Source organism: Electrona antarctica (assembly GCF_951216825.1).
Source record: "Electrona antarctica genome assembly, chromosome: 1".
In the NCBI taxonomy this organism is placed as follows: Eukaryota; Metazoa; Chordata; class Actinopteri; order Myctophiformes; family Myctophidae; genus Electrona; species Electrona antarctica.
This window is the reverse complement of record NC_136806.1, coordinates 61,514,311-61,538,515: the sequence shown is the minus strand read 5'-3', so window position 1 is coordinate 61,538,515 and position 24,205 is coordinate 61,514,311. Positions and strand designations below refer to the sequence as shown.

General features: G+C 44.7%; 1 protein-coding gene across 1 annotated transcript in view; it reads right to left on the bottom strand.

Annotated features, from left to right (window-relative positions):
- The window catches only part of LOC306928458 (protein phosphatase 3 catalytic subunit alpha-like), a gene marked incomplete at both ends in the record, with an annotated part of 83,981 nt that overhangs the window by 7,307 nt on the left and 52,469 nt on the right, over positions 1 to 24,205 (bottom strand). The window contains 9 exons of the mRNA XM_079508590.1: positions 457 to 554; positions 4,378 to 4,462; positions 7,586 to 7,666; positions 9,126 to 9,251; positions 9,561 to 9,655; positions 16,101 to 16,178; positions 19,297 to 19,436; positions 19,661 to 19,806; positions 23,705 to 23,816. Of these exons, the coding sequence (XP_079364716.1) occupies positions 457 to 554; positions 4,378 to 4,462; positions 7,586 to 7,666; positions 9,126 to 9,251; positions 9,561 to 9,655; positions 16,101 to 16,178; positions 19,297 to 19,436; positions 19,661 to 19,806; positions 23,705 to 23,816 (961 nt within the window). The remainder of the gene's footprint in view (positions 1 to 456; positions 555 to 4,377; positions 4,463 to 7,585; positions 7,667 to 9,125; positions 9,252 to 9,560; positions 9,656 to 16,100; positions 16,179 to 19,296; positions 19,437 to 19,660; positions 19,807 to 23,704; positions 23,817 to 24,205) is intronic.

The window sequence follows — 24,205 nt, the reverse complement described above, 5'->3', positions numbered from 1 at the left end:
ATAAGGAAGGAAGAAACCAAAGAAAGAAAGAAAGAAAGGAAGGAAGGAAGGAAGGAAGGGAGGAAGGAAGGAAGGAAGGAAGGGGAAGCATAAAGGAAGCAGACGAAGAACAAAGGATGAAAAGATGCTCACGTTTTGTGAGCATCTGCTGTATTCTGCTGAATGCTACACACACACTGACCGCAAGCACGCACGCATGCACACACGCACACACGCACGCAGCCACACACGCACGCAGCCACACACCCACCCACGCACGCAAGCACACGCACATCAGGCTGTTAGTTTTCTGAGCGCGACTGAGGTGGGGTGGAGTGAACCGTGAGGATGAGGAGAGGACGAGTAGAAGAGAAGTTGCAGTCCTCTGAACGAAGGTCCGAGGAAGATCGTGTGGAGCGTGTGTGTGTGTGCGTGTGTGTGCGTTTGTGAGAGCGCACGTGTGTATGAAGCGCTCACCACTTTGCAGGGTCGTTTTGCCTCCGGACAACACTCCACTGGGCAGCATGCCTGTAGGAGTCAGTCCCTTCAGAGTCAACACGTTCTCACTCTCCTCCCTGACCGAGAGAGAGAGAGAGAGAGAGAGAGAGACAGACAGAGAGAGAGAGAGAATTACACACTTCTAGATGAGTGGGTCCCCCCCTCGCCACCACCCTGATAATCACTTGGAATAGAGGGTATGCGCGTGACATCATCATCAAACCCGGAAGTTGTGCAGGAATGCCTACTGAGTGGCAAAAAAGTACTTTCTGGCCTTGACAGCCCATACATCCACACAGAAAAGTCCTATCTGGTTGCATTAAACAACGTTAAACAATGTTAAACTCACTTTGCCTGTTGCTTTGCCACTCGATGTTCCATTCACTTTAAGCATGCGCATACCCTCTATTGTAGGAGTTGAGTCATTACATTTTGTTTGACTGAGCTTGCAGATTGGCTATTTTCACGATGTTTGCCCCTTTCTTATATTATATTACTATTTGGCCAATGTTTGACCAGTTTTTACTTTTTATAGTCCAGTTTGCAGATAACATTTGAGGCAGTAATGGTGTTTTTATTTTCCTTTCTTTTTCTAGTTTTTTTTATGTATTAATAAGGTCTTAAAAGTCCTTAAAGGGACACTTCACCCTTTTTGCAAAAATATATATGTTAATGACGTTTAGAAGATTTAGAACACTTTCCTGGGGGTCTTTATGTGTGTAATATGTGGTTTTAGATATTTTAGATTGTAGCAGTGAGCCCAGTGTCTCTGATGTCATGGACACTGGGCTCACTTACTTCCTGGACTACATGTTGTCCCATCTCCTATCCACAAGGAGGAGCAGTGCACCAAAGCATTATGGGAATTGTAGTCCAGGAAGTAAGTGAGCTCAGTGTCCATGACATCAGAGACACTGGGCTCACTGCTACAATCTAAAATATCTAAAACCACATATTACACACATAAAGACCCCCCAGGAAAGTGTTCTAAATCTTCTAAACGTCATTAACATATGTTTGTATGCAAAAAGGGTGAAATGTCCCTTTAATATAGTCACTTCACTGTCAGCTATTTGTACTACTTTGTGGAATTTCTTATGATTTTTCTTGGATTTCTCCATGAAATTACTGAAAGAAATCATTGAATTTTGTCTTTAATTCATGAAAATCTTTGCTTTTTTGGGGGGAATGACGTGACTATATCGGTAGAGGGTGCTAAGTCCACGGGTCCATGTACTTTTTATTTCCCAGCAAGCCAAATGACCTCATGATGACGTTCTGATGACGTCCTCCGGTGACGTTCAGGACGTTCAGGACTAGGCCAGATCACAGCCCATATGGGGATGATCTTTACGTTCAGGACTAGGCCAGATCACAGCCCATATGGGGATGATCTTTACGTTCAGGACTAGGCCAGATCACAGCACATATGGGGATGATCTTTACGTTCAGGACTAGGGCAGATCACAGCCCATATGGGGATGATCTTTACGTTCAGGACTAGGCCAGATCACAGCCCATATGGGGATGATCTTTACGTTCAGGACTAGGCCAGATCACAGCCCATATGGGGATGATCTTTACGTTCAGGACTAGGCCAGATCACAGCCCATATGGGGATGATCTTTACGTTCAGGACTAGGGCCAGATCACAGCCCATATGGGGATGATCTTTACGTTCAGGACTAGGGCCAGATCACAGCCCATATGGGGATGATCTTTACGTTCAGGACTAGGGCCAGATCACAGCCCATATGGGGATGATCTTTACGTTCAGGACTAGGGCCAGATCACAGCCCATATGGGGATGATCTTTACGTCATTTCCAGGACGTCTTAACCAGTTGAAATAATATAGCTTATTCTGGGCCAGATCTGGCTAGTTATGATATGACTTAAGTTGATCTGGCCTCGATCATACTCTCTCTATGATTCATCCAGGGACGTCCGTCTTAGTGGGCAGAATGTATGTTGGTTGAAAGTCTGGGCCAGATGTGACTAGTCTCGGTTTGACTTGATCTGGCTCCAATAGAGACGTCACTAATTCGTCCAGGTCCTGACCGTGCTTGCTGGGTTGCCTTGTGATCCTCATAGTTTTTGTTTAGATAAGAACTGTGTTTGAGAAATAAACTAATCATCCCGGCCGTTTCACTCATATGGATATGAAGAATCAACTGACTGGGAGAAAACGCTAATGTTACTATACTGCCGAATTAGTTACATTTTCGCTAGAAACAGTAACTGTATCAAATATGAGGGACTGACTGTCATAAACGATACAGAGACACCTCCCCGACAATATCGGGGGGGGGGATGAGCGAGTGACGTCAGGACTTCGGCGCTCTATTTTCACGATTTAACATAAACAGCAGATCTATGAGCTTGTAGATCTGCTATTTTTCAACAGCTAAAGTTTAAAGATAACGGTTAAAGTGGTTAATCCATTGAGACCTGGAACGCATCCATGTCACGTTAGCGTTTAACCACATTAACCATTAACCCATTTTGGGCGGGAACCCCTTTTGGTGTTTTAAACATTATGTTGTAATTTAGCTATTGAAAAATAGCAGATCTACAAGCTCATAGCGCGCCACCGAGTGGCGTGCTATGAACTTGTAGGTCTGCTATTTTTGAAAAATCGTTAAAATGTGCCTCAAATCTTTCCGAAAATTGTCATGATTTAGAAAACATATTTTTTTAAATTTCGACGTCAGGCCTGAATGGGTTAAACGCTAAAGCGACACGGATGCGTTCCCGTCCTAAATGGATTAAAGCAGTGGGTTCCCAAAGTGGGGTCCGGGGGACCCCCAGGGGTCCTTGAGGGAGTTCCAGGGGTCCGGGGGACCCCCAGGGGTCCTTGAGGGAGTTCCAGGGGGTCCGGGGACCCCCAGGGGTCCTTGAGGGAGTTCCAGGGGGTCCGGAGTTCCAGGGGGTCCGGGGACCCCCAGGGGTCCTTGAGGGAGTTCCAGGGGGTCCGGGGACCCCCAGGGGTCCTTGAGGGAGTTCCAGGGGGTCCCCGCAGCTAAATGATAGTTTGGAACTAAATGGACCCTTATGGGTCTGTAGTAACTCTGAGAGTGTACAAATGGAACGGGTCCAATTTGGTTCCATTTGTACACTCTCAGAGTTAACCCATTCTGGGCGGGAACCCCTTTTGGTGTTTTAACTAAGCATTATGTTATACTTTAGCTATTGAAAAATAGCAGATCTACAAGCTCATATCTACAAGCTACAAGAGCTTGTAGGTCTGCTATTTTTGAAAAATCGTAAAAATGCGGCACAAATCTTTGAATATATATTCTTTCAGAGCGAAAGTTGTTTTTATTTCGACGTCAGGCCTAAATGGGTTAAATTAACATTGATTTTACAATATAGAAATGCCATTAAATGGGGGTCCCGTAGCCTGATGCATGTCAAACTGGGGGGTCCTTGAAATTAAACGAGTTGAGAATCACTGCTAGAGCTGTAAAAATCTTCTCTTATGGGGGTCCCTGGCATTATGTCTTCAAATGGGGGTCTAATGGCGGGCTAATTAGTGTCAATTTGGGGGTCCTTGACGTGAAAAGGTTTGGGAACCACTGGGTTAACCCATTCTGACCTGAGATCAGATTCTAAAAATGTCTTCTACATCCTGACAGGTTTCTATGTCAGTCGTTCTTCGATTTAAAAAAAATAGCAGACCTACAAGCTCATAGCGCGCCACTCGGTGGCGCGCTACGAGCTTGTAGATCTGCTATTTTTCAATAGCTAAAGCATAACGTAATGCTAACACCAAAAGGGGTTCCCGCCCAAAATTGGTTTTAAGAATACTTGATTGTGTATGCTACAAACTGCACCACATACACGCATACACCACACACGCACGCACGCACACACACACACACACAGTCTATGTGCTTACCGTAGAACAGAGAACATTTTGGCCATCTTTCCAATGGCACGGATCTTGTTTTTGATCACCTCTTTCCTCGCCGCTGCCGCATTGGCTGGAAGAGAGCCAATCACATGAAGATGAAAATAGACCCACCAGTCAGGAGAGAGCAGGAAGCACAATGAAGCAAAGCAACGGCCGACGACGCCACGGCAACGTATGAATGCAGCCTTTATCAGTGGTGGAAAAGTAACTAAGTACATTTACTTAAGTACTGTAGTACTTTACTTGAGTATTTACAATTTCCAGTACTTCTACTCCACTACATCTCAGAGGCAAATATTGTACTTTTTGCTCCGCTGCATTTATTTGAAAACTTTAGTTACTACTTACTTTTAGATTTTGATTATTATTAAAACATACATTAGGCTATACCCACTTCAGACCTATATATACATTTCGGCCCTTTGAAAATAGCAGATCTACAAGCTCACAATGCGTCGCAAGCTTGTAGATCTGCTATTTTCAAAAGATTCGTATGCATTTGAAAACTTGAAATGTCCTTTTGGTACTTTAAACTTAAAGGGCAGATTTAAACCCTTAGATCTTATTTTAATGATGTTTGGGAGACAAGAAACACTTTCCTGGGGTTTTTTTTATGTGTGGGTAATTTGTGTTTTTAGATATTTTAGTATTTAAGTGTCTGTGATGTCATGGACACTGGGGCTCACTGCTGGATTACTACATTGACCACAATGCTTTGCTGCACTCACCCCACCTTGTGGAGAGGGGGGGGGGGGGGGCTGTCTTACTGAGACACCATGTAGTCCAGGAAGGAAGTGAGACCAGTGACCGTGACATCACAGGACACTTTGAAATACTAAAATATCTAAAAACACATAATACCAGTAAGACGTCCTGAGGGCGTGGGCGTGTGCACGCATCCGCCTGGGTGACGGCAGACCGCTGGGCGAGCGCTGGCGCTTTGGCATGGGGGGGGTCAGATCAACATATGGAATGAATTCTGTACTGGCCATATATGGAGCGTGTCTTGAGTGTACAGGGTTTGATGAGGTCAGATCAACATATGGAATGTCAGCTCCAGATCTAATTTTGGCAGTCTTGAATTTACAGGGTTTGATGAGGGCCCAGGTAGGGCCGGGGCCTTAATTTTCGGGGCCTGTCGAGAACTCTAGACTAGGTATCAGTCAAAAGGGAGACATTGAAGAGGAAGGATGGATGGGGGGAAGGATCAACATATGGAATGTCTGAATAGGTCAGCTCCATATATGGGGATCTAAGAGTTTGAGGTCAGATGTAGAGTTTGCGGGCCAATATTGATGACATCAGGGATCTCCATATACTGTATGGGCATTCCCATGACAACAGGGTGTGTCGTCATCCCTGATGATGTCACGTGATGTCACAAGGCATGACCATATATGGAGGCGTGGGGTGACTAAAAACGGACGGGAAATGCACATTTTTTATAGTAAATGCGACCTGCGGGTTCCACATAAAAACCCCAGGAAAGTGTTTCTTGTCTCCCAAACATCATTAAAGTTGTAGTGAAACGGAAATGGTGGCCATTTTATTTTGAAGTTTCAGACAGTTTCAAGTTGAAACACCGCTATGAAGTTTCTGAACCAATCAGAGCCTCGCATCCCTTCAGGCGATGGGACGGTAGCTAGGGACGGTAGCTATGCTATACGCAGTGCATGGTGTGTGTTTGTTTACAAGTCAGATAGTCGGCCAGCTGTACCAGTTTACTGTTATGTGGCTTATTCCTACCCTGTAATGTTTTCAGATACATATTTTAGCGTGATGATTAAGTTGAAACCGAGTAATACACTGTCTGGATTAGGGCATTAACGACTTGGGATTTTTCCAAGTCGACTTGTCAGACAGTAAAGTCGAAGTTGAGTCGATTTATCGTTTTGTATGAGGGGGGGGGGGGTTGTTGTTAACAGGGGCGGGTGGAGGTGCGCGCGCTCAAATACGGAGCATGTCAAACAAAGCACTGCGCACACACACAGTGGCCTCTCCAATATGGCACAGTGTATGTATCATCTATATGGCAAAGTGCTGATTATCAAAACATAAAACTATAATAGTAAATACTAAACAGTGTGTGCGTCGCAGTGCACAGGGCCTCGCGCATGCGAGGCCTCGCGCTATAGGTAGTGTTTTTTTATTTTTTTTTAAGAAACAATAATCGCATCCCAGCCCGTTCCGTCGCAGTTGATTTTTCACCTATTTAAGCTGTGGTTGGTTTGGAGCCTCCTCCTCCTCCTCCTCCAACTCGATAACGTTATCATGTTAGTTTGTTACTTATTTTCTGAGCCATGCAAAATTGCAAATAAACAACAACCCGCACTGACCGGAGACGGAGAGGTTCATATGATGTGCCCCGCGCGTAAAGCTAAACCAGAAACAGGTCATTGCGTCAGCACGGATGTAGCCTCGGAAAGCCAGACGTTTTATTTCCAGCACAGAGGTTTGGGGATAAAGTTTCCGCGCTTCTATCTGTTACTTCTCTGACACAGAAACTTCAAACTTAAAATTCAGCCAGTCAATAGTGGGACACCGCGCGCTGAGAGCCACATACACAGCTGCAGTTGGTTTTTAATTAAGGGCGCGTTCTGAAATGCATATATGCAAAGGGGAATAATGACTTCTGTCCATGACAATAATCAATGCTACAGTTTAAATTATGTACACACGCACACATAGAGCAAAAAATATGATATGGGGAAAACTTTTTTTTTCTCTTTTTTTTCAACTTTCGACTTCTCCTAATCTGAATCGACTTGTGTTAATGAAATCGATAAATCGATAAATCGATTTTTTTAGTGAATGCCCTAGTCTGGATGTCATCTTGAATGGGAATAAAAACGGAGGATTTCTGTAATCAGTAGCAGCTGTGCTGAACGGATGCGGAGATATGGGGAATTAAACGGGTGAGCTTCATTTTGATTGACTTTTATCGATGTGGGCCTCGACACGTCATCACGCAGTACGTTTTCGTTTTCAGGAAGTAATAAAACATATATTTTTATGGACTTTTGATATAAAAACACACACAAATGAGATTTGCCAATTTTATTAGCATCCATTGTTAGGTATGCCCATATGATGACCACGGATATGGTCTAAAAGTGTGAACTACACCTTTAAAATAAGATCTGGTTGCAAAAGGGGTGATGTGGCCCATTTAAAATCCCCCGACTGGACTTACCGTCGTAGATCTCCTCTCCGTCATTCATCGTCAGCTCGTCATCGGAGCAGATGCTGAGAACGTTGACCAACATCTCAGTCACTAGGACAGGACGGGCACACACACGCGCGAAAAGCGCACGCACACAGGCAAACATACCCATGTGCACGCAGGCACACACGCACACACACACACACACACACACACACACACACACACACACACACACACACACACACACACACACACACACACAAAATCACATTGTTTACCCTGTTTGTTGAATACGGTTCCGATGATACTAATTAAGGCTCTGTTCCATTCAGTGTGCAGTGGTTCTCAAACTTTCTAATTTCAAGGACCTCCATAACTCTGAGAGTGTACAAATGGAACCAAATGGACCCTTTCGGGGTCCAATTGGTTCCATTTGGGGCGGCGGTGGCTCAGGGGTAGAGTGACCACCGGATGAAAACCGAAAGGTTCCCAGTTCGATCCCTGTGTGCTCCCCCTGAGTTAAGTGTCGAAGTGTCCTTGAGCAAGACTCTGAACCCCTAACTGCTCCCGATGTGCAGGTTGGTGCCTTGCATGGTTTCCCCCGGCATCGGTGTGTGAATGTAATGCACAATCTCTGTAAAGCGCATTGGATAAATTTGGCGCTATATAAATGCACCATTTACCATTTGTACACTCAGAGTTACACACCCATACGGGTCCATTTGGAACCCACTCAAGGACACTTTGAGACCCACTGGGTCCAGTGAGCCAACATGCATAATAGCAGCACTCTGACTCTGTTTGACCAGAATGGAACAGAGCCTTCATTAGTATCAGTGGTAACACCTGTGACTGAAGTCTAGGGGCCCAAGTTCTTTCCAAAATGGTGTTTGTGTGTGTGTGTGTGTGTGTGTGCATATAGCCCATTGTGTCTGTCTACCAGTGTTGATTTCGTCGACCAATACTATGACAAAACATTTCCATCGACTATACCTTTTTTCACTGCCGGAAACTAAATGAAAACGAAGCTATGATGACTAAAACTAAGACTAAACATATTGACAATTTCGTCAACAAATTAAAACTATAGACTAAAATGTTAGGAAGGGCTCTAGTGGACAAGAGATCCAGTATAAGTCATTTTACACTTGGTTTGCATGCTGAATATATCCACAAGCTCACAACGCGTCGCGCCGCGGCTCGTAGGTCGGCTATTTTCATTACGACGGCATCAAAGGCCCGACGAAACACACGTCAGTCGACTAAATCAACCGTAGATTCAGTCGACTAAAACCTTATGACATTTAGTCGACTAAAACTTTCCAAGAGGCTACGACTAAAGCTAAAATCTAAATGTAGCTGTTAACCCATTTTGGGCGGGAACCCCTTTTGGTGTTAGCATTATGTTATGCTTTAGCTATTGAAAAATAGCAGATCTACAAGCTCATAGCGCGCCACCGAGTGGCGCGCTATGAGCTTGTAGATCTGCTATTTTTGAAAAATCGTGAATACATTTTGAGGTCAGGCCTAAATGAGTTAAAATCAACACACACGTCCTACATAATACCTTTCTCTCCCACGAAGGGCAGGGACCAGGTGAAGACGTCCATGAAGTTGGGCAGCCAGTACGGATGAGGAGAGCAGTTGAACTGACGGATGTTCATCACGTTGTTCTCGTACTTCAACACGGCCGCTGTGCACGCGCAGTCGCGCATACAAACACACATGCGCACACGCACGCACACACAGACACACACAGACACACAAGTACGCATCACAGGTTTACAAGGTAAGTTTGTTTTCATGCGTAGTTGTTCACGTTGTTATTTCCGTAGAAAGAAAAATGTGGCAAAGGATGTCAAACAAGAAACGGGGAAACAAATAACATCTATGTTATTTTTCCACATACTCTGCGTGCGTGCGTGCGTGCGTGCGTGTGTGCGTGCGAGAGAGAGAGAGAAAGAGAGAGAGAGAGAGAGAGAGAGATAGTAGTATCCCAGACCTTTGTTGTTGTAGACATCCAGGTAGTTGGGAGCGGAGAAGATGGTGATGAGAGAGGGGAACCCCGTAGTCTGACTCTTCCTATACATGCGGTACCTGGTGAGGGAGCGAGAGAGAGAGGGGGGGGGGGGGGGGGGGAGAGTATGTGTGTGTGTGGGGGGTTGAAGAAGAGAGAGACAGACGAAAGAGGGAGTTTAGTACCGGTAGTTTGAGAAGCGATTTTGTGCTATAGAACGCTAGGGTGTAGTATAGAACGCTAGGGTATAGAACGCTAGGGTTCAAAATTCAAATTGTTCCATAGATAAGACTGTCTGTATGAGACCGCTTACATCCAATTGCAACAGTTGGTGCATGCAGTGGTGGGAAAAGTACTCACATTTCTTTTGCTGAACTAAAAGTATCAATATTTCAACGTAAAAAATACCCTGTTACAAATATAAAAGTCCGGAATTAAAGTATTAGTATCAACATTATATCTAAAGTACCAAAAGTAAAAGTATGCATTGTGCATAATGTCCCGTTTAACAAGTTTAAAATGTATTAAAAAGTACAATATTGTCCTCTTGATGTAGTGGAGTAGAAGTAAAAAGTCTTCTTTTCCTTTCGGCTTTTCCCTTCAGGGGTCACCACAGCGAATCATCTGCCTCCTCTTCTCTCACACCAACTGACTTCATGTCCTCTTTCACTACATCCAGAAATCTTCCTCTATAGGCATCCTGCCTGCGCAGTTCCAACCTCAACATCGATATGCTCACTATGCCTCCTCTGTACGTGTCCACTCCAAACCATCTCAGTCTGGCCTCTCTGCCTCCTCTGTACGTGTCCACTCCAAACCATCTCAGTCTGGCCTCTCTGCCTCCTCTGTACGTGTCCACTCCAAACCATCTCAGTCTGGCCTCTCTGCCTCCTCTGTACGTGTCCACTCCAAACCATCTCAGTCTGGCCTCTCTGCCTCCTCTGTACGTGTCCACTCCAAACCATCTCAGTCTGGCCTCTCTGCCTCCTCTGTACGTGTCCAAACCATCAAAGTCTGGCCTCTTTATCTCCAAAACATCTGACATGCGCTGACCCTCTGATGTACTCGTTCCTGATCCTATCCATCCTTGTTACTCCAAGAGAGAACCTCAACATTTTAGTCTCTGCTACATCCAGCTCTGCTTCCTATCTTTTCCCTCAGTGCGACTGTCTCTAAACCATACAACATGGCTGCTCTCACCACCGTCTTGTAACATGGGCCTTTCATTCTTGCTGATACTTTCCTATCACACTTCACACCTATCACACTTCACACCTGACTCTTTTCTCCACCCATTCCAACCTGCTTGCACTTGTTTCTTTCTTCAACTCTTTTCCACACTCTCCATTGCTCTTAACCCATTTAGGCCTGACCTCGAAATTTAATAAAATTCTTCTAAATCCTCCAGTTTTCTGAGATAAATATTTTCACGATTTTTCAAAAATAGCAGACCTACAAGCTCGTAGTGCGCCACTCGGTGGTGCGCTATGAGCTTGTAGATCTGCTATTTTTCAATAGCTAAATTATAACATAATGTTTAAAACACCAAAAGGGGTTCCCACCCAAAATGGGTTAAATGTTGACCCTAAGTACTTAAAGGGACACTTCACCCTTTTGCAAAAAAAAAAAAAATGACGTTTAGAAGATTTGGGACACTTTCCTGGGGGTCTTTAAGTGTGTAATATGTGGTTTTAGATATTTTAGATTTTAGCAGTGAGCTCAGTGTCTCCGATGTCATCGACACTGGGCTCACTTACTTCCTGGACTACAATTCCCATAATGATTTGGTGCACTGCTCCTCCTTGTGGATACGGGAGGGCTGTCTTACTGAGACATGTAGTCCAGGAAGTAAGTGAGCCCAGTGTCCATGACATCAGAGACACTGGGCTCACTGTTAAAATCTAAAATATCTAAAACCCCATATTACACACATAAAGACCCCCAGGAAAGTGTTCTAAATCTTCTAAACGTCATTAATAAAAAAAAGTTTCCCTTTAACGTCCTCCACCTTCTTCATGTCTACTCCCTTTAACCCATTTAGGCCTGAGGTCGAAATAAAAAAAACGTTCGCTCTGAAAGAATATATATTCAAAGATTTGTGCCGCATTTTTACGATTTTTCAAAAATAGCAGACCTACAAGTTCATAGCGCGCCACTCGGTGGCGCGCTATGAGCTTGTAGATCTGCTATTTTTCAATAGCTAAAGTATAACATAATGCTTAGTTAAAACACCCAAAGGGGTTCCCGCCCAACCCTCACTGTTCCACTTGGGTTCCTCTCATTCACACACATGTATTCTGTCTCGCTGCGGCGCCTTCATTCTTCTCCTTTCCAGGGCATAATCTCCACCTCTCTAGATCTGCCTGCTCACTCACTGGAAGTAGAAGTAAACTCTCTCACTGGAAGTAGAAGTAACTCCACCTCTCTAGATCTGCCTGCTCACTCACTGGAAGTAGAAGTAAACTCTCTCACTGGAAGTAGAAGTAACTCCACCTCTCTAGATCTGCCTGCTCACTGCTCTCTCACTGGAAGTAGAAGTAACTCCACCTCTCTAGATCTGCCTGCTCACTGCTCTCTCACTGGAAGTAGAAGTAAACTCTCACTGGAAGTAGAAGTACTCTCTAGATCTGCCTGCTCACTGCTCTCTCACTGGAAGTAGAAGTAACTCCACCTCTCTAGATCTGCCTGCTCACTGCTCTCTCACTGGAAGTAGAAGTAACTCCACCTCTCTAGATCTGCCTGCTCACTGCTCTCTCACTGGAAGTAGAAGTAACTCCACCTCTCTAGATCTGCCTGCTCACTGCTCTCTCACTGGAAGTAGAAGTAACTCCACCTCTCTAGATCTGCCTGCTCACTGCTCTCTCACTGGAAGTAGAAGTACTCTCTAGATCTGCCTGCTCACTGCTCTCTCACTGGAAGTAGAAGTAAACTCTCACTGGAAGTAGAAGTACTCTCTAGATCTGCCTGCTCACTGCTCTCTCACTGGAAGTAGAAGTAAACTCTCTCACTGGAAGTAGAAGTACTCTCTAGATCTGCCTGCTCACTGCTCTCTCACTGGAAGTAGAAGTAAACTCTCTCACTGGAAGTAGAAGTACTCTCTAGATCTGCCTGCTCACTGCTCTCTCACTGGAAGTAGAAGTAAAAGTAGGCTACTGGAAAGTACCTCAAAATAGAGGGTATGCGCGTGACATCATCATCAAACCAGGAAGTTATGCAGGAAGGCCTACTGAGTGGCAAAAAACTACTTTCTGGCCTTGACAGCCCATACATCCACACAGAAAAGTCCTATCTGATTGCATTAAACAACGTTAAACAATGTTAAACTCACTTTGCATGTTGCTTTGCCACTCGATGTGCCATTCACTTTAAGCATGCGCATACTCTCTATTGTACTTAAAGGGGCATTCCACTCATTTTCAACATTTTAATATGTCATTAATATACCTTAGAGCTGTTCATGGTGAAACACATCTTGATGACATCATCAAGATGTGATTCACCATGATAATGATTTTTTTCAGACCTCCAGTTCTAGGAAACACAGAATGGTGGAACTTTTGTGTTATTTCCACACAACAGCTCTAAGGTATATTAATGACATAGTAAAATGTTGAAAATGAGTGGAATGCCCCTTTAAGTAAATGTACTTAGTTACTTTCCGCCATTGCACGTGCTGGCGGTTTTTTTCCTTTTGCATCAAAACAAAAAAATGATTTCTATTTTTGGAGAGCCGTTGAACGTGTGATCGTTTGTTGGATGCAACAGCCACAAGACATAGACACATCTTGGAGTTGACCTGTACAAACACAGTCTTGTACTCTCACTGTTGCCCACTGACAAGCTCCGCTGGAGAAATGTGAAGTTACGACATGCCTTGCTCGAGAGCATGTGAAGAGTAATTGAGGGATTGTTCCCGAGAATAGATGAATAGGTGTCCAAAATTGCCAAATGCTATGTAAGGGATAATAAACGGGTCGGCAGTCATTATCGAGAGATAATTAACCCAGGCCTGACCTCAAAAAAAAAAAAAAAAATCTTCTAAATCCTCCAGTTTTCTGAAATAAACATTTTCACGATTTTTCAAAAATAGCAGACCTACAAGCTCGTAGTGCGCGACTCGGTGGCGCACTATGAGCTTGTAGATCTGCTATTTTTCAATAGCTAAATTATGACATAATGTTTAACACACCAAAAGGGGTTCCCGCCCAAAATGGGTTAACTCTTTTATTGCCCGCTAGGTGGTAGCATTGCCAGCCATTGAGTCCCATGTTACGAGCATCCGTTTTCATCTCCGGGTTATCAGGGAGGTGGGGGGCTGTTGTTATGAGGAGTGATCGTTAGCATTAGCGCACACCGCTTACCTGCGCGTCAGAAACGGTTACATGCCCGTAGCGATGCGAGACAACGTCACAAATGAAAATCCGATCATCGGGATGCGCGACGGACCGAACTCACCATGGGACAGCGCTCAAAGCTTTAGAGATACAGGGCTTTGAAAAACTTGCTTTTAATGGAGATAAACGGAGGCGTTGTTCGTATATAGCTGATGCCGTAACCTAGCCTAGGGGGGTCCGAATATGTTTGTATAGATGGCAGAGATAATTATTAAACACCGAGACGAAGTTGGGGTGTATCATACTGAAGTGGGTTGCCTCGGAAAACAAAAACAAGGACGTGTTGATCCATTTCCCGCTTCAAATGTTCTAAAAAACATTCTTGATAGTGCAACGTAAATGACACGGTGTGCTTGTTTACATGGGTGTCATAACGCCTTTATCCAAGGCGCTTTACATATAGATTGTGTGTTACATTCACCCATTCACACACCAGGGGAAACCATGCAAGGCACCAACCTGCACATTGGGAGCAATTAGGGGTTCAGAGTCTTGCTCAAGGACACTTCGACACTAAAAACAACTCTGGGGAGCTCGGGATCGAACTGGCAACCTTGTGGTTCCCATCTAGCCACTCTACCGCTGAGCCACCATGGTGCTCTGAGTCTTCACTTTGAAGACATTCACTTTGAAAGAATATATATTTAAAGATTTGCGCCACATTTTTACGATTTTTCAAAAATAGCAGGCCTACAAGCTCGTAGCGCGCCACCGAGTGGCGCGCTACGAGCTTGTAGATCTGCTATTTTTCAATAGCTAAATTACAACATAATGTTTAAAACACCAAAAGGGGTTCCCGCCCAAAATGGGTTAGACAGCGGTCTGTTATAGAGCGGGGCGGTCATTATCAAGAATTAACACGCCGCCGAATTCAGCAGATTGACCAATCAGAATCAAGCATTCAACCAAGCCCGCGTAAGCTTTTTATAATGAATGGTATATTCTTTTCTTTTTGCTGTATTTGGAGAAGAGGAGGTTATCGGGGTATTTTCCCAAGTAAATGTTGTTTTATTTTATACAGGACAGGCGAGAGCGACGGCGGTGAGAGTGTAGAGAGAAAGAAATATGTGACACACAGTACTGAGTACTCTGAGACGGATTTGAACTCAGTCCAGGACATCATAATGTTGTGGTCAGTAGTCAGTACGGTGCATTAAACCAGGGTGTTCCCTTTTAAAGCTTCCCTTTAAGCTCATTGAGTCACTGAGCCATATCTGGGTGAAACACTAGTCTGTGGGGATGTGCAGGGTTTTGTTTGCTCCCAATCTGATTCATTTGGTTTTTTGAGTATCTGCCGATACCGATTTGTCCCCGATCCGATATTTATATTTTTATGTATGCCATATACAGTATCCAAAATAACAGACAATATCCAGTCTAATATCAGGCCCAGACAGAGTTGGGCAAGACAGCTTTTTCTCTCAATGGCCCAACTTCATGGAATGAACTCCAGAACTCCTTAAAACTGAGCTCCCTGCCATCCTTCGGTCAGTTCAAACTGAGCTCCCTGCCATCCTTCAGTCAGTTCAAACTGAGCTCCCTGCCATCCTTCGGTCAGTTCAAACTGAGCTCCCTGCCATCCTTCAGTCAGTTCAAACTGAGCTCCCTGCCATCCTTCGGTCAGTTCAGACTGAGCTCCCTGCCATCCTTCGGTCAGTTCAAACTGAGCTCCCTGCCATCCTTCAGTCAGTTCAAACTGAGCTCCCTGCCATCCTTCGGTCAGTTCAAACTGAGCTCCCTGCCATCCTTCGGTCAGTTCAAAGGAATGCTCCAAAACATTTTTCACCGTGATGCTCCTGCTTCAATTGATCTATTTTACTGATGGTTGTTCTGTATAAAGTTCCTTTGTAATTTACCCTGATTTATAATGTCGTTTGATGTATTATCTTGTGACTGTATTTTATGTATTGTAACCTCGGCTACGTTGAAAATGAGGGCTTGCCCTCAACTGTATTCCGAGTATAAATAAAGGTGAGAAAGAGAAAGAAAGAAAGATATGGATATAATATTGATAGTAGGGATGTCCCGATCACTTTTTTTCGCTCGCGTTTCACATCCGATTATTTGAAAATGACGTGATGTCCAATCACGTGATCGGACATCGGGACTACTAGTCTGTATAGCCACTTACCCAGCATCCTGTGCTTCGTGCGCTCTGATGATGGACAGCAGGTTGTTGGTCTGTAAGAACTCACACACTGCCGGGTAGCTAGAGAGAGAACAGGGGGCGGGGAGAGGGGGGGGGGGGGGGGGGGGGGGGGTGTTACAGGGGGCGGGGAGAGGGGGGGGGGGGGGGTGTTGAAGATAGAATGAAAGGGATGCAGGGTTGCACGGAGGAAGAGAGGTGCCAAGATCAAGACAGTGAGATGTGAGGCATGATCTCGTGACTTATAGATTATCTGCTGTATGTATAAGCCTCATGCGCGTGTGCGTCACGTCACGTGCATGTGCTCTGTGTTTGTTTTTGTTTTATGGAATTTCTTGCTGAGTTTTCTTTTCTTGCTTCGTGAAATCACTGTGGGGGGATCATTTAATTTGTTTTGAATTCACAAAACATTTAGCTTTTTTTGGGGGGGGGGGGGGGGGGATGTTTTGTTTTGAATTCTTTTTTTAAATAATAATAATATTAAAGGAAAAACTAAACTAAGGGGGACCCATCCATAACAACGTGTCCAGCGACCCACAAATGGGTCGGTGTAGAAATGGTGACGTCGTAGAAGACGGCTGCGTTCGGAAACCATTTACTTTACATGTCTCAAACGCAACTACGACTGTTCCCGAAACAAAGGCATATTAACCCATTTTGACCTGAGATCAGATTCTAAAAATGTCTTCTATACATCCTGACAGTTTTCTGAAAAACCTATGTTTCTATGTCAGTGGTGCTCAAACTTTTTCATGTCAAGAACCCCCAGAATTATCTGTATTTTGCCACTGACCCCCATCTGAAAATATGTTGTTCCAGGAACCCCCTGCAAGAAGCAAAGATTTGAGTTAAAAATGTTCGCTCTGAAAGAATATATATTAAAGGATTTGCGCCACATTTTCACGATTTTTCAAAAATAGCAGACCTACAATCTCATAGCGCGCCACTCGGTGGCGCGCTATGAGCTTGTAGATCTGCTATTTTTCAATAGCTAAAGCATAACATGATGCTAACACCAAAAGGGGTTCCCGCCCAAAATGGGTTAAACACGTTGGCAACGACGGGAGCCATTCTCTCGTCTCCCTCGTCTCCTATCTCCTACGCCCCTCTGTGTGCACTCCTTCCTTTCTCTTTACAGTAAACATGCTCGCCGTTCCTTCTCTCATATACTGTATCTTAACATCACTCCACGTATATATCTGGCAGGAGTAAAAGGCCGGTCGTCATAGCAACAGAACCGTGCACCATCCTGTCTCCCCGGGGATTGTGGGATATCGTTTCATGCCGAAGTGAAAACTCTGTGCGTGCTCGGTGTGTTACAGTGAGAGAGTCATGTGTGTGTGCATGTGTGTGTGTGTGTGTGTGTGTGTGTGTGTGTGTGCGTGTGTGCGTGTGTGTGTGTGTGTGTGTGTGTGTGTGTGTGTGCGTGTGTGTGTGTGTATGTGCGCGTGTGCGCGTGTGCGTGTGTGTGTGCGTGAGTGTGTGTGAACTGGCCGTGTTGTGAGCTCGTACGAATCCCAATAATGGTAATTGGATCTTTCTTGGACATATAGCTTCCTGATGCAGGAGCGCATGTCTCTCTTCCTCTCTCTCTCTCCCGAGAACACTAACATCTAACACTTGGTGGACATTTTTGTCATCAAGATGTGTTTCACCATGTTAATGATTTTCTTCATAATTACAGTTCTAGGAAACACAGAATGGGGGAACTTTTTTATTATTTCCACACAACAGCTCTAAGGTATATTAATGACATAGTAAAATGTTGAAAATGGGTGGTTTTCCCCTTTAACCCATTTTGACCTGAGATCAGATTCTAAAAAATGTCTTCTACATCCTGACAGTTTTCTGAAAACGCTAGGTTTCTATGTCAGTCGTTCTTCGATTTTTTCAAAAATAGCAGACCTACAAGCTCGTAGCGCGCCACTCGGTGGCGCGCTATGAGCTTGTAGATCTGCTATTTTTCAATAGCTAAAGCATGACATGATGCTAACACCAAAAGGGGTTCCCGCCCAAAATGGGTTAAAGGGGTCCTTGCAAATAAAACATTTGAGAACCACTAGTACTAGTAAGACTCCTAGGGGCAGTATTATGCGTGTCTTAAGTACCAGGTCTTATGACTTAACTTAAGACCTGGAGGCGTGGTCAATGCCATTTGGCTATTCTGAGTGGCCAAATGGCATTGACCACGCCTCCAGGTCTTAAGTTAAGTAATAAGACCTGGTACTTAAGACACGCATAATACTGCCCCTAATGTGCCCATAAGTGTCATATAATAAATAATTTGTCATATTTATTCTGAAGAAAACCTGGAGACTTGACGTTCAGTAAGTGGGTTATTTTATGATCAAAATAAGCACAATATAATGGTGTGTAAAAAGCAAGTCTTTGCCAGGGACACATTTGTCTGTGTATATACGGACACGGTGGTGACCCCTGGTGGCAGGAGGAGCCCGCTTTGATCTGTGCTTGAGAATGATGGTCTGAACACTACGTAATTTTGGATGACTAAAATATGACTAACACTAGTAAGTTTAATTCTTGACTAACCTAAAATGAAAATTGTGTGTGTGTGTACATGTGTGTGTGTGTGTGTGTGTGTGTGTGTGTGTGTGTGTGTGTGTGTGTGTGTGTGTGTGTGTGTGTGTGTGTGTGGGTGTGGGTGTGTGTGTGTGGGTGTGTGTGTGTGTGTGTGTGTGTGTGTGTGTGTGTGTGTGTGTGTGTGTGTGGGTGTGTGTGTGTGTGTGTGTGTGTGTGTGTGTGTGTGTGTGTGTGTGTGTGTGTGTGTGTGTGTGTGTGTGTGTGTGTGTGGGTGTGGGTGTGGGTGTGTGGGTGTGGGTGTGGGTGTGGGTGTGTGTGTGTGTGTGTGTGGGTGTGTGTGTGTGTGGGTGTGAGGGTGTGAGGGTGTGAACACCAGCACATGCGTACAGTATGTTCCATGTGTGCACATTTTGAGTGTAGTGTTTGTGTGCTCGCGTGTGCGTGTGCGTACGTGCGTGTGTGCGTGCGTGCGTGCGTGCGTGCGTGCGTGTACGCCAGCACATGCGTACAGTATGTATGTGTGCCCATTTTGAGTGTAGTGTTTGTGTGCTTGTGTGCGTGTGCGTGCGTGCGTGCGTGCGTGCGTGCGTGCGTGCGTGCGTGCGTGCGTGCGTGCGTGCGTGCGTGCGTGTGTCTCTACCTGTAGAAGTAGGAGCATCCTCTGACTGTGTTGTGTCCAAAGTACTCCTGGGTCTTCTCGTTGCCAAACTCTTCAATAGGGTCGGCCCACAACAGGTCGCACATGGGCCCAAATGCTGGGGGCTCTTTGAACCGGTCCAACTAGGACGCACGCACGCACGCACGCATAACACACACACACACACACACACACACACACACACACACACACACTGTCAGAGCGAGCGTCTCCATGGCAACAGTCATCACACAGGAGGGAGAAGATGTCACACTAGCAGATTCACCATGGAAACACTGCCATTGGATGAGGAAGTGTGTGCGTGCGTGCGTGCGTGCGTGCGTGCGTGCGTGCGTGTGTTGCGTACCTTCTTGATGTCGTCCAGTGTGTGTATCTCTGGCGAGAGGCCGCCGTGCACGCACAGGAACTGCTGGTTCATCAGGGCGGCGAGGGGCAGGCAGTCGAACGCGTCCATACAGGAGTCATACACCTGCTCCGAGTACTTGATCTTACCTGCGTGCAAGTAAAAGTATCAATACTGCAATGTATAGAACTATACTACATTACATGTAAAAGTCCGGTATTTAACCCATTCACATTCTAAAAATGTCTTCTACATCCTGACAGTTTTCTGAAAAAGCTATGTTTCTATGTCCGTCGTTCTTCGATTTTTCAAAAATAGCAGACCTACAAGCTCGTAGCGCGCCACTCGGTGGCGCGCGCTATGAGCTTGTAGATCTGCTATTTTTGAGTGGTGCAACCACTCCAAGGAACAGCAATGTCCGTGTTCAAGTTTGTGACTATGTGTGTGACCAGTACCAATGAGTACCAGTAGGGGCGCTGTCGTGCCAAAAACTGAGAGAGGGAGATAGTGCTGCACTGTTGCCTGCTAATGAGAGAGAGAGAGAGAGAGAGAGAGAGGGGGGGGGGGGGGGGGGGGGTGTAAGGGGGGGAGTTGCACCACTCGGTTCACACGGGTGTGATTTTTCAATAGCTAAAGCATAACATAATGCTAACACCAAAAGGGGTTCCCGCCCTAAATGGGTTAAATTACTGCAATGTATAGAACTATACTCCGTTACAAGTAAAAAGTCCGGTATTTAATATGTACTTTAGTTATAGTACAAAGGTACTGGTATAAAATACTTTATAAACCCGCTACCCGGACACACAGACTGAGGTGCTGCCTTCTGAAAAGAATATTCCGTATTGTGCTTCTACTGAATTAGGCCTATATTTAACTAGGTAAAAAAATATTTTATATATATTATTTTTTCTTTTTTTTACACTTTCAGAAAATAATCTGGCGACCCCCTGAGGGGTCACGACCCACAGGTCGTGACCCCAGGTCGTGACCCACAGAGAACCCCTGATTTAGATAAGGCAGCGTTTCACCACGGGCCCATTTTTATGGGTCACGAGTAAATATCTTATTTATATTTATAAAAAAAAAAAATTAAGTTAACTAAGACATTTTGACATTTTTTCTAAAGAATTTCAGTTCCATGAAGTACCGTCATTTCTTTTTTGTAAGAGTAAGAAAAATAATTGTGAAAATAGACGATTTACAAGCTCCCTTTTTCTGTCTCTTTTTCACACGCACGCACGCACGCACGCACGCACGCACACACACACACACACACACACACTCACACGCACACGCACAGACAAAGAGCAGATGGTAATTGAGGGCGCCCACTATTCGCCATGAGCACCATGGGAAATTAGCGTCCTCGTCCCTTGGCCAATCAGACACGGAGGGCTACGTCCCTGAGCCAATCGGGGCCAAATCAGTACACCTGCTCTCGGACAGGATGCTGAATGCACACACACACACACACGAGTGGACAGAGGAAGATGCATGAAGCCTAACTCACACATCGTCCCTTGACGGTGTCACTTAGTGAAATTAAACTGTTTTTATCCCATTTTGGGGCGGGAACCCCTTTTGGTGTTTTAAACATTATGTTATAATTTAGCTATTGAAAAATAGCAGATCTACAAGCTCGTAGCGCGCCACCGAGTGGCGCGCTACGAGCTTGTAGGTCTGCTATTTTTGAAAAATCGTGAAAATATTTATTTCAGAAAACTGGAGGATTTAGAAGATTTTTATTTTTAAATTTGGAGGTCAGGCCTAAATGGGTTATAGTTGCAACACCGTCATCCAGGCGCCTCTTCCGGGTTGTCAATTATCTAATGTGACCTCATGCTTCCTTCAATGCATGAGGAGTCCCAAGTCGCTTCTTTTCACCTGACAGGGGGGGGAGTTTCCCCGGTTGGACGTGTTATTCCAACCAGTTCCTTTCCCCTCCTGCATGTCTGGCGCCCCCGGCTGACCAGGGAGAGGCAGTTTAGCGAGCGTCATTTCCATCCACCATGCTGGTTAAAAACAGTGTTGATTTCGTCGACTAAAACTATGGCGAAAAATGTTCGTCGACTACCTTTTATCACTGACGAAAACTCAATGAAAACTAGAAAAAGTGCCCTTCTGGGCACAGGTCTCCACCAGGAGGATAGGAGTGTGTGTGATGTTTGGCAAAATGTTTAGGAGTAATATAATCATGTTTTGTGTGTGTGTGTGTGTGTGTGTGTGTGTGTGTGTGTGTGTGTGTGTGTGTGTGTGTGTGTGTGTGTGTGAGAGAGAGAGAGACGCGGCTTGGCCTGTTGTAGCGCCACCATGAGGTTGATTTGAAAACTGTCAAGTGGCATTTCTTCCTCAGCCTAGTGGGAATATGCATGCACAGTTTCACCGCGATCCGACGCTGCGTTGAGTAGTTGTGGCGATTTGTACAAAACGGGTACAAAGCGGGCTACTCCTGAAAAGTTTTGAAGCCAATCTTAGGCAATGAAGGTGGATTATGAGAAATCAAACAAACCCGTCTTGATCACATGACTATGGAGAGCATGTGTACCGATTTGTGTGAAATTTGGATAAAATCTGAAGGAGTAATATTAGAAAATGTGTTTTACATATGTCGGCCTCCTGGTGGCGCTATAAAGAGCAGATGTGAAAAATTCCAGGCAAAGGTTTTTCCTTGGCCTCTAGGGAGTGTGCATACAAAGTTTTAGACAGATCTGTGCAGTTGGAGGTAAGGCCAGTTATAGCGCCACCATGAGGCTGAATTGAAAATGTTCACGTGGCATTTCTTCCTCGGCCTAGTGGGAATGTGCGTGCAAAAATTCACGGAAATCACACGATGTGTTCATGATTTGCAGTATCTTGTTTGAAACTGAGCACTCCTGCGAACTTTGGAAGCCAATCTTAGCCAATCAGGATGGAGTCTGAGAAATCTGAAAGACCCGTTTCGTTGAATGGCTCTAGAGAGACTGTGTACCAATTTGCGTGATGTTTGGACAAAATCTGTAGGTGTACTTTCCAAAAACTTGTTTTGTACAAAGCAGCCTCCTGGTGGCGCTATAACCGGCCGTTCTGGAAATTATGGGGCAGAGGTTCATCGTTGGCATCCAGGGAGTGTGTGTGCAAAATTTGGCATCGACCGGGTTAACGGTGCCGGAGATTAGCTGTTCACAGACGGACAGACACACGGACGGACGGACGGACGGACGGACGGAGTGCAAAACATACTCTCTCCCCATGCCTTCGGCCTGGTGGAGACAACTAAGCTACGATGACTAAAACTAAGTCAATTTTGTCAACAAATGAAAACTAGACTAAAATGTTAGGAAAGGACTAGTGGACAAGAGATCCAGTATAAGTCATTTTACACTTGGTTGCATGCTGAAAATAGCAGATCTACAACGCGACGCGCTGTGAGCTTGGCTATTTTCAGCAAGTGTAAAATCAGCCATTACGACTGCACCAAGGCCAGCCAAAATACATTTTAGTCGACTAAATCAACTGTAGATTTAGTCGACAGAAATCTTATCTTAACACTAAGATATTCTAGGTGACTAAAATATGACTAAAACTAAATTAAGTTTTATTCCAAAAACTAAAATAGAAATGTGCTGCCAAAAACAACACTGGCTTTTTTTTTTTTTTTTTACTATTTTGGAGAAAAAAAAATTAATAGTTAAAATGGCCAGTCTATACAAGCTCACAACGTGTCAATGTAGATTGGCTAGTTGAACTATTCAAAAATGTTTTTCAAAATAATAAAAAAAAAGGCAAAGAAGTTTAGGGATAAGGGGTTTAGCGCTGACGAAAATGGAGCCCTAAGGATACAGGGAGAGGAAGGGATGCATGGATGGATGGAGAGAGAGAGAGAGAGAGAGAGATATGGAGAGAGAGATGGATTGGTAAAGAGAGAAGTGACAGAAAGAGGGGGAGGACTCTGAGTCTGAATCATCAGGCTCTCTGGCCGGATGGAACAATGTCATCAGCTAGCAGGATGACAGAGGGATGACAGGGGGAAGAATGGAGAGAGAGAGAGAGAGAGGGTATACTCACATTCTTGTTTGAAGGTGAAATATTCCGTCAGATGTCTACATTCATGGTTTCCCCGTAGAAGGAAGAGTGTCTTTGGGTAGAGGATCTTCAGCGACCACAGGTACAACACACACTGCAGCACAGTGGAGAGAGACGAGCATATAAGTGAGCATAAAGTGTTTATACCACAAAGGTTTATACCACAAAGGCAGAGAGTGACACTTTTGCCCGGCTTATCCCATTTTGACCTGAGATCAGATTCTAAAAATGTCTTCTACATCCTGGCAGTTTTCTGAAAAAAGCTATGTTTCTATGTCAGTCGTTCTTCGATTTTTCAAAAATAGCAGACCTACAAGCTCATAGCGCGCCACTCGGTTCCTGGAACAACATATTTTCAGATGGGGGGTCCGCAGACAAATACAGATAATTCTGTGGGTCCTTGACATGAAAATGTTTGCTCACCACTGATACGTTTTTAAGATCTTAAATGGGTTAAAACCCATTCTGGACGGGAACCCGTTT